This window comes from Triplophysa dalaica, chromosome 12 (genome assembly GCF_015846415.1).
Source record: "Triplophysa dalaica isolate WHDGS20190420 chromosome 12, ASM1584641v1, whole genome shotgun sequence".
Classification (NCBI taxonomy): domain Eukaryota; kingdom Metazoa; phylum Chordata; class Actinopteri; order Cypriniformes; family Nemacheilidae; genus Triplophysa; species Triplophysa dalaica.
The window spans coordinates 11200088-11211477 of NC_079553.1; the positions used below are offsets into that span (position 1 = coordinate 11200088).

Here is an 11390-nt window from a genome sequence, read left to right on the forward strand (position 1 = left end):
AAAAGTCCATTAAGGACAGAGGCATGAATGCTGTGTTGTTATCTAGTTGACAGGTCTTACAAACAGGACCATGGGGGTGTAGCTAGACTACAGACATCGCTGAATGTCCCATTCTGGTTTAATGCATGAAATGTACTAGTCACTGAAACATCTAAAGTCAGTTCCTGTATTCGTCTTTGTTTCAAAGGTAAAGCCCAAGGCATTCTAGTTTTGCGCATTAAGTGTTTCAGTCAAATCTGTATCGTCTTTTCCTCTCTTTTTTCGTTCGCTGGTCGGCAGCATCCATTACAGATTGGTTTGAGAATTAAACATTGATTTATTTAATTCATTTATATTTTTACCCCTTTGTTTAAGGTCCGAAATATGTATATTACACGTCAAATGTTAACTACCTTAATTGAACTTAGTATTGTACAGAAGCTATTAAACACCAGACTCCGCGCTTTCCATTTACTTACAGTGTACATTTACATCAAATGTACTGTATTTTATACATTAGCATTATTTCAACAGCTAATTCATACAAATTTCCGAATTAATCACGCTAATTTTGTTTCATTTATTTTAATTGTTTATTTCATTTCGATTGTTTATTTTGTGAAATCACCAAAGGCATTTCCAAGTTAAATTCTCGTTTATCTTCCGGTGTTGTTGCCACGTTAAAAATCCGAGCAACAGCGCTCAAACACCTATTTAACACATTCTTTGATGGAGCCTAATTGTCTTCCTCATGTGGTAGAAACGTCGGAACGTCCGTTAGATGCACACTCTGACACGAGATCCAGGTGTGGTCGAAATATGAGTGTACTTATATTTTCCTCCTGCGTAATGTTAAATTACCTAACGAGATAAAGCATGCCAACTACTACCTCACTCTCCGAATTTTCAAAACATGCATAACTAAGTCTGAGAAATAAAACATAATGCACACACTGTACACATTTAGCTTAGTTCAGTGCGTAGGGTAGACATATTTAAAACGTTTCTCTATGTAAAATTGTTTAGCAAATAACTTTTCCATTCAAATTGTTAAGACTTAAATAAAAAATTAAGTTTGTAAAATAAAGGCTGCTTTGGGCTAATATTTTCTCTGATGGTATAATGTTTATTTGTGCAATATAGGCTGGAAATAAAAATAATATTTAGGCCACGATTTTTGAATATCGATAAATCGCATGTGTATAACAAAACTGTTAAAACTGCACAGCTTCAATGTAAAAGTTACCTCTGATGGCGTTTAGATTTTATTTAAATAATTTGTATTATTAATTGTGCAAAAGGCTTTGTCTATAATATTTCACTGCAGCGATGCAACATTTTCTTAGCAATAATAAATATAAAATTACAAATACAATTTTGAATAGATTAAGGTTTTGTCTTCTGTAAATTTGTTAGGATTTTATAATAACAAAAAAAATGTGTCTGGCAGCATTTTATCAGCAGTGAAAATGAAAACGGAGTTCAGTCCACTTCTAATCAATTGAATACACTTAAAAAAATGTATTTAAAATGGCACAATATGTTCTTTCATGACGATTTGATCTAAAGGCATTATATTACACAATATAACATAATAGTCTTCATATCTGGAATTGAAATACCTTTCCCAAATATTTGATCTCTTGTTAAATACACTTGTGATCTAAACATATTTAAGGCCTATACAACATCAGTCATGTTGGTCGCAATAACGAGTGTGATGTGCATTGTTCTCGTGTGTCTCTTATTAGATGATTCATAATGGTTAATTGAAAATGAATATAAAAAGACAGTGTTTTATTCAATTTGAATTGTCTTTTTTACATGACAATAAATAAGCAATGGACAGTCGTTCAATTAATAGTTTTTAAGTCTGATCATTTAAATCGCAGGTAAATCCTATCCCTGCAAATTGCACAATACCATTTTCAACACCATTTCCGATTTTATTTGTCAATGTTTTTCACCTTCTTTATAGCCCACCTCAAAGTACCAGATTATACAGTAATTGTAGGTTTATAAAAATGCGCCACAAATTCATTTTGACAATAGTTTTTTCATTTTAACAACTTAATTTGCACAAAAATGTGCAGTGTGCTATTATTAATAATGGCTAGATTTGACTGTATCGATTCGTGTCTGGATATTTGACGCATGTACTTCGCCAATTTGCAACATATATACGCCAACAATTTTTCAGAAATGTTTTTAATTTACAAGCTAATCACAGTAGTAAAGCATGAATATATCTCTAACAATGTATATTTAACCACATATATCTAAATAAATGAATATACATGTATTATTTACTCTTAAGGATTCTAATTAATGTAGGCCTACGAATACAGATCACGTCAAATCTGAACATCCATCGTTTCTCCCAGTGATAAAGGACCATTGAGGAATCGATTCTCCCATCATGTGACTATCGAGGCGAGGTGATTTTAGCAGTGCAGTGTATTATCTTTGTCATGTGCACCATGCTACAATTGTTATATTGTTGACTTTATCTTTTACGCAGTTGCAACTGGAATACGAAACTCGAGAAGCTGGATAAACTTTAAAAAGATCAAAAAGGGCTTGGAGTCTAAACATGCATGTGTTTCCAAGCCACCAGCGACATTATTTCCTGTGTTCTCTGCTGGTTGGTGAGCGTATGTAACGGCCGCCCATCGGTAGCTAAACATTTACTTTCCACTCGTTACTACGTCATTTCGGATATATAATTATCAACGCAATAACATATGTTATTTTCTCTTCAAAATACAAATCTTTTTTTTATTTAATCCAATTTAAACCCAACAGACAGTTTTCAGTATAGATTTTCAATCTGAAAGAGACCTATTAAAAGCTGTCTCAGGCCCCAAACAGGACACGTCAGTTAAACATATTATTCAATGGATTTAAAAAAATAATTCCACAATAAATAAATTCTTTAACTTATAATATAATATCATATAAATTTATAAAAAAAACGATGATATGTTTATAGATTTGAATTTTACTAGATAACGTGTCCTCGAACCTTATGGTCATCTTTGTTAAATTCGTATTACTTAACGTTAAAACATTTAAAATGTAAAACTATGTAATATACAACAATTTTATAAAATAAAACGATTTAATGAAATACTTTTTTAAATCCGATGTTTTAAACAGATATCTTTTGTCTAAACCGTCTCTTCAATTACACAAGTGCCCGACCTAAAAATTACAGCTGTAATAAAAACAAGATCAAGAGAATCTCATGCTGAATCTGTGGCAACACAAGAAGTGTAATACCTGAAGAGTATTTGTGCTCCTCTTTACAATACAGCCGGAGATTTGGTCGTTTCCTGCCAGACGGTCTAGCATTCAATGACAACAAGGGCCCTGGCTAGACAGCAACTTTCAACTTGACCTTGGCCTCAAGCAGTGTGTAACTCAAATGTAAACGAGTCTTGCCAAATTGTGAGCTGGATTTCTAGCCATATTCTATAATTAAATGATAATAATTTTCATAACGTATAATTGGTTGTATTTCAACAATTGCAACTGCGCAATTAGCAATTTAGCAACGTAACGTTAAAATCGAGAAAATGGCCAATCGTACAAGTTTTTGTTGCTTTTTTTAAAGCGTGTTTTTACTTAATCAGATGTCTTGTTGGACAAAGTACTGGAAATAACTATAACATTTCAAAACAAATAAATACTTCGCCTAAATGTAAGGTGAAATCGTGCGGTTTAAGACCCCAAAAAGTTTTAGGCGGATTGTATTTTCAACGTAATATTTTTTATAGTAGCCTATATTTTCCGAATATTCAATTAGTATTAAAGTGAATGTCTACAACTTCATTATGGCAATCTATTGCGCAACGGGGTGCAACTTGGTTTCTCCATAAGGAGACAGCTATTCACCAAAATCGTTATATCTATTTTTGACCAAAAACCCTTTAACTTTGTTTTTAGTTGAATGCAGTATATTAGTCTTGCTTGATCGGCGCTATCTCCAGTTTAGACGTTTATCTGCCTCTTTGCATGTCACGTGTCTCGGCTCGTCCAATAACATTTGGAGCTGGACGCGCACAGAGGGCGCATGGGTATCTGTTACCAGATTCACGGCTGCTCTTTCAGTCTTTGGGAATTCTAAAAGAGCTGCTAGGCTCCATGTAGGGCGTGCTATGACAGCGTCTTTACTCCTCCATTCTCGCTGGATTGACCCGGTGATGTTTCTTTATGAAAACGGCTTGGACGATATGAACAAAAACATGGAAGGATTCGTGGGAGGCAATTTCGCTGCAAATCAGTGCAGGAATCTAATTGCTCATCCGTCTTCTTTGGCCCCGGGCACAACCTATACGTCGAGTGAGGTGCCAGGGTCGGGAATGGGGGAACCTGTCAAACAATGCAGTCCCTGCTCGGCTGTGCAGAATTCACCAAGCGCTTCATTGCCCTATGGATATTTTGGCGGCAGCTACTACCAATGTAGGATGCCCAAGTCCTGTACGCAGCCCTCCACCTATGGGGAAAAATACATGGACACGTCTGTTACTGGAGAGGAGTTCCCTTCTCGTGCTAAGGAATTTGCATTCTACCAGGGTTATTCTTCTGGCCCTTATCAACCTGTACCGAGTTACCTTGATGTGCCGGTCGTACCAACTCTGAGCGCTCCTGCAGAACCAAGACACGAATCTCTTCTGCCTGTTGAGACGTACCAACCCTGGGCTATTACGAACGGATGGAGCAGTCCGGTGTACTGCCCAAAAGACCAAACGCAGTCCAATAGCCTGTGGAAATCGTCTATTCAAGGTAAAACTACGTATGCCCCAAATCCTCTACCTTATCTGATTTATTGGGTACCTGAGGAATTTCAGAAAGAAACGTTCAGTCTGCGTAAATTCAGGCCTCTAGCAAAAAAAATCTTGTTATTAAAACAGAGTTTTGTAAAAAGCGTTTAGTAGTAATTCTACTCATAAGAAAACTAATTTATACGTTATTGCTACTTCTTATGGTTATTTCAATTATAATAAAAATGTACTTGCGTTAAACAATGTTTCGTCGTTTTGTTTTTGTATAATTTTCAGGAAGCCAACCTTTTTTTCTGGTTTAGATATTGAAAATTTGCGTTTGACATTTGAGTGTTTAACATTATTTCCACTTCGATGTCTTTTGCAACCAGCCTTATTTTAGATTTGATCTGTCCCTCAGATAATGTGTCGGGTGCCGATGGAGCTTCAGTTCGTCGAGGGAGAAAGAAGCGGGTTCCTTACACCAAAGTTCAATTAAAGGAACTAGAACGAGAATACGCCACAAATAAGTTCATCACTAAGGACAAACGAAGAAGGATATCTGCTCACACAAACCTGACCGAACGACAAGTGACCATCTGGTTTCAAAACAGGCGGGTGAAAGAAAAGAAAGTGGTCAACAAGTACAAGGGTATCAGTTAAGGTTTGAAACACGTTAAAACTGAAATACCAAATGGGTATAAATGGAAGAAGGACCTTCAACATTATTTATTGTAAAACCCATTCCATCATCGGTTCCACGTCATGGCAGAGATGAACAGGAGTAAATAATATTTTACTTCCCTGTGCAGACTGAAACGACCTTGACATGAGGCACAAGAAGCTGGTCGGGACAATGTACACACAACACATTCACCACTTTTTTATTTCATTTTATCTATAATGTCTTTAAAAAGGACTTGAAAGGAATGTAAACTACTTTCAACACGTTTAAGTAATTTAAGTAAACAGTCAAACCATGGCAACTTATATATTGTATTAAAACACAGGTCATTTACACAAAGTAGAAAACACAACTGTACATTTGAATCTGTGGACTTGCATGCTTCGCTAAATAATGAATCAAGAATGTAAATTCTTGTACACAAAAAATGACCCAAACCACATTTCTCCTTTTAACCAGTATATTTGTAAATAAACAGCCGCTTACAGGCAACTTGCGAAATATACGATTTCCCATGTGTTATTGCAGATAATATGCAAATAAAACTTCCGACATCAAGTGATACATATTTACATCTTTATTTTTTTAATTATTTAACGTAGTCTGAATTTTACTATTTAGAACAAATAGTCTAATTTATATATTGTTTCATAGTTAGCCTACAATTTCATACGTGGATGTTCAGAGTAAAACATTGGGCTAAAACAAAAAATATCGCAGCTGTTATCTTTTCTGGTAAAAAGATAAACTAGTGATATTTGTAATTAATATTTTATTTGTTTATTTTTTATTTTTTGTGTAATTTGTTCTCACCAAATCACCTTCCTTAATTCAAAACGTTTTGTAGTTTTTTTTACGTTTTCTATGTGCTTCATGGTGCTTCCATCTAGTGTCACATAGGGGTCATTGCAATTTCATCAAGGTTTGGTCAAATTTCCTTACACATGTATGGTCAAAAAACTTCTTGTCTTTTCTTACATGGAAAACCGGGAAATCCATATATTTTGTTATCAGACAATATGTCACTGGCTACTCTCGCTTTTCGCAAACATAAATAGCTGAAAATAGCAATAGTTTCACATTGGATCCATAGGCACAGAGAGAGAGAGAGAGAGAGAGAGAGAGCGACAGAATTAAAAACATTTTAATTTACACATTTTATTTATTTATTATATAGAACACACAAACAACAAATAAAAAACATAAGCCTGGTTTCACAGAGATAGTTTAAGGCTATCCCAGACTAAAATGAATGTTTGACCTGACATAACTGAATATAACTTGCCAAGAAATATCTTAAAATATGTTAGTTTCATTGTTTTGTCTCAAGATGCAGAACAGCAATGTATTATTTTAAGGGATTTTTGTTAAAGCAACATAATTATCTTAATTCAACTGTATTAAAAAACCGAATGAAACCGGGCCATATTGTGTAAAGTTCCGATTAAAGTCAGTTGTCAATCATTCGAATACAAATTTATTAATATATATATATATTATTAAGATGATTTACAGCGGATGTTTTAGTATCTCATCGTCAGATTAGATTAAAGCAATATAATACACAAATTAAATAATAAAACAATGAATGATGAATTACATTTCCTGTTAGTTTCGTTAAATTGTATTTATTTGTATTTCTTTTGTTCAATACCTTTGAGTATATATATATATATATATTTTAAAATATTGAAATAATTTTTCAAATGCTACATAGGCCTAATGATAAATATCTACTGAAATCAAGACTTGGGGCTTTTTAAGAAATATTTTATATTATATTACCCCAAAATGGTTTTCTGATATTGTCACCGAATTATAAGGTTCTGTCTGCCTTCTGAGTAGTACTAACCTTCAAAGGATTAGCATTGTAGATAAAAGTCCCAACATGCGTAAAACCTAAAGAAAAAAGCATCACATAATATAAATAAATTGAATAAGAATAGGCGAATAACTCAATTTTCACAAATATGTCAGCTAATTTCAATTTTCTGTTTTTACTGGATACGTGATTTAACCTGCAAAAATATAAAACATTTATTGATGTTAATTCATTTCTCATGAATCTGCCTAAAGGTTTTGTGCTAGTGCTGATGAATTCACACAGACACAGTGCATTTAAAAAATCGCAATGTAGAATCTGTTTTATTCTATTCTATTCTTTTTTTTAATGGTTCTTGCTATGGTGTTCAATAAAGAAACGTTCATATCCAGAAAAATGCAACAAAAAGTTTCTTTGTGTACAATAGATAGCATACAATTGTTAGAATTAAATCTTTTAGGAACATTTGACTGAAAGGTTATTTGGGGAACCAAAAATGGTGCACCTTTTTTAAAAGAACAGACCACTAAAGTTTCCTAACTTGAACCTTCGTCATAGTAGCTACAATTATTTTCTAATATCTCAGTTATGCGGCCTTTTAAATAACGTCACAAATGCATCATCATGAAAGACTCAAAGCAGCCTATGAGTTGACGTTTCGAAAATGTCTGAACAGACGGAAAGTGTGGGAGGGAAGTTCACGGACGGGATTGTCCTTTTTGCTCGAACATACAGACAGGCTGGACTGTGCCGCCACCTAAAGGCACAAAAAGAAATGTGTGTTTCTATTTATGTAATTTAAATTCAGATGCTTTTCCTATGTGTGTGTAGCATTACCCCATGCTATATCTTTTAGCCTTATATCGGTCAAAGGACAACTTGAGCCATCGAAATTATATAAAAATCTATGTATATGCGTTACTATCCGATTATACATAAGGATGAAACTAGCAATTATATCTCTGTTTGACCAAGCTACAATTGAAATATCTGCAAACACTAAATACTATTGTTAAACCAAAAGCAATTTAAAGCATTTACAGAATACAAATCGGTACTCTAATGAAAACTGTTCAGTTCAAATGGAATAAAGGCTATTATTGTGAAAAACATTTCGGAGACAAACTCTGATTTAAATAGCTTACATTAACTCTTGCTTGCACATTAGCTTGAACAGTTCCATAAGTTTTCAATATTAATAGGGACGAATAGAGGATGTTTGTTAAAACATTTAAATGTTTTCAAGCTAAATAATTCCCCCATAAATTATAAATTTCAATTTAGAAAAACATTTTCTCCAATTAACGTTTTTTTTTCATTTATTTTCCAAGTCGGAAGATGTTGGACGAAAGAGATACCCCACTCGTACAAGGCCATTGAGAAGAGATATTCTGCATTCTTTACTCTAGGGTTATTTCTACATTATCCACGTCATAGTTTGTTGGTGTAACTTAATACATGTACTTTGATTGGGTAGTGTTAAATAATACATGTGTATAATAATAATAATTAAATGTTAATTTTTTTGTATAGTGTGGTTTGCGTTTCAATTTGGTTTTTAATTCACTTCTTCTGTTTTCATACAGATCTGCACATCTAGAGAAAAAAATATTGTAAAACAGTTATTTACATGTCAGAGTGCATCAATACAAGTGCAAAGCAAAGGTTGGGTTGCATGGGCTCACTGCCACCATCGTTCTCCTCCAGCCAATGTGACGGGTCTTAAACAAAAGCAGTGATTATTTTGTTATTATTTACTTCTGTTTTGTCATATTATCTAATGATCGACGGTTTCTAATAATCTTCATCTTATGTGGTTAAAGTGTGGTTAAAGATTCTTACGTATTTTTTAAAAGCTAATCTACAAATAGTGTTTATATTTCAAGCATTGTGTTGTACCGAATTAAATTGATAAATGCACAGGGACAAAACACATAAAAAAGACAGTCCGAGAGCAACTGAAATCAATGTCTTAAACTATCATAGCCCACCGCTGACAAATCACATTTTCAAACATCAAGCATTTTCACATCAAACTACATTTTTTTTTCATTCTATTCACAAACACATCTTTCCTGTTGCAATCAATATAAACTTTTCAAGCTTGCTTAAATTCCATTCAATAATTGTATTGTTACAATAAAATATAAACTTTTGCATTAAGCAAGATTTTACATGAACGTGTCCGAGTTACAGTAACTCCTGTATAGGATGTAACAAATCTTGTTATAATATTGTTATAACGCTAAATCTATTGATAATTCTCACATTTTCAAAAGCATATCTATTTAAAATATTTTAATTGAAAGTAAATTTCGATGACTAGTAAACTAAACTGGTCGCACGCCAAATTGGAGACTTAACACGACAACTTCACAGACGTATTTCAACAGAGAAGACTTGGATTAAAAGCCCCTACTTTTCAATGTGAATTGAATAAATAAGACTAATAAATAAGCTTTTGTTGTTACTAACATTTGAAGTGATGACAAATTGGCCTACACTGTACCAATTACTGTGCTTTTTTTAAAGAAGTGTTAACTCGAGGCAGCGAGAAAAGTTATCGGTCCTATACGTCTTAAGTCCTTCATCTAATTCGTCAAAAACAATGGCGAGGAAAAGGCTAAAGTTCCGTGAAAAAATTACAATTAGTCGTGGAAATCTATAAACCTCATCCGGGGCGCTGTTTGGGCTATTTGTAAACTCCCATTAACTGTGTAAAGTGACCCTCACACTCCCCCGAACTTGAGATCTTGCTGACAAACTCTCAAATATCCCAAAGTTAAATGTGAAGTTAAGATGCTTGTATGTGGGTTCCTGTTATGTAAGGTCGGTCAGTAACGTTAAACAAAACATCACCTCTAAACCAAACGTTTAACAATTCATATAATTACTGATAAAATCATGCATAGACTTCCTATCTTTTTATGCAGTTTAGCTTTAAATGTGTTAAAAATGGGCTGAAAACGTGATCTCACCCGATACACGCAGGGGGCTGTTGTCTCTGTTTAATCTACTGTTACCCGTGACTTCAGGTCTCATTGAAGTTCACGAATTCCAAGTAGGTGGCGTCTCATGATCACTCTCCGACGGCCATGGCTTGTCTGAGCTGACAATGGCTGGAGCAAGATACCAAAAGCACCATAAAACCACGTCCGTCGCCGAATGGTTTTAGTTTTTTCTGCCACCAAGCACAATATTACTGGTTAAAAATACTAATACTAGAAAACGAATTTGTCTTGGGGGGAAATCCGGTGTTGATCTCTATGAAACAGATTTAATGTGAACTAATCCCAGTCCGATGTTGCATATTATTTGTAAGATGTTAGCTTTCTAATTGTCTTGGATTTAGTTATTTTTTTTCTTTGATTCACAAACGTTCTTCCTGTGCTTTGGATCCCTTGTGATATCCCTTGTTCTCTTTTCATCTTTCCTTTTTTCCTTTCGTACGCAAGTTGCATTTGGAGATATTCAGTATTGTTGACGGCGGAGGTAAAGTAATTAAAAGGGGGCATAGTCCAAGTTAAAACTTTATGGGCCTTAACTGTGTTTCCAAGCCGCTTTCCTACGTGACTACATTGCTGAAGACTAACCCGTCACAATTCAGTCGTATTCTTGATCAGAAAAATACATTACATTATTTTCGGCGAGCTGCATAAAATCTTTTGGATTCTGCATACATTTACCGTTGAAAGCGCAAGTATACCTTCAAGTACAAGGGTATGTTTGAGATAATACTGTATTAACAAAATATAATTATAACTATAAATGATTATTATTATTGTTTGAAACAAATATTAATTGTGTTTCAAAACATCAAACACAAATTAAAAGACACATGACACCATATACGATATTGTTCTTAACTGTATTTGTATTCCTACTGAATTTAAGTCTCAGTAATCCACTGAATAATAAACTATCCAAATTATTTGTAATGTAAAATCTAATTTAGCGACCGTTTGTATTGTTTGTTTTGCGCTTTAACAAATTTGTGGTCTTGGTTCAACTATTTTATTTAGGTATACTTTAAAGTAAAAAGACACATGCCAAACGACGTTGTAAAATACTATTATGCACGTTTTTTAAGATATCAACATTTATAGAGGTTTAAGCTAAGGAATAGTGTGTTGTATTC

General features: G+C 33.8%; 1 protein-coding gene across 1 annotated transcript; it reads left to right on the forward strand.

Moving 5' to 3' along the window:
• Positions 1–3860: 3860 nt before the first annotated feature.
• hoxa13b (homeobox A13b) lies at positions 3861–5992 on the forward strand. Its single transcript, XM_056763212.1, has 2 exons — positions 3861–4767; positions 5167–5992. Exons 1-2 carry the CDS (start codon positions 4140–4142, stop codon positions 5406–5408), a joined length of 870 nt encoding a protein of 289 aa, XP_056619190.1. The 5' UTR covers positions 3861–4139; the 3' UTR covers positions 5409–5992.
• Positions 5993–11390: the final 5398 nt, after the last annotated feature.

Coding starts and splice junctions, on each gene's coding strand:
- hoxa13b (XM_056763212.1), top strand. CDS start 4,140: ATGACAGCGTCTTTACTCCTCCATTCTCGCTGGATTGACCCGGTGATG. Junction 4,768..5,166: donor GTGGAAATCGTCTATTCAAG/GTAAAACTACGT, acceptor TCTGTCCCTCAG/ATAATGTGTCGGGTGCCGAT.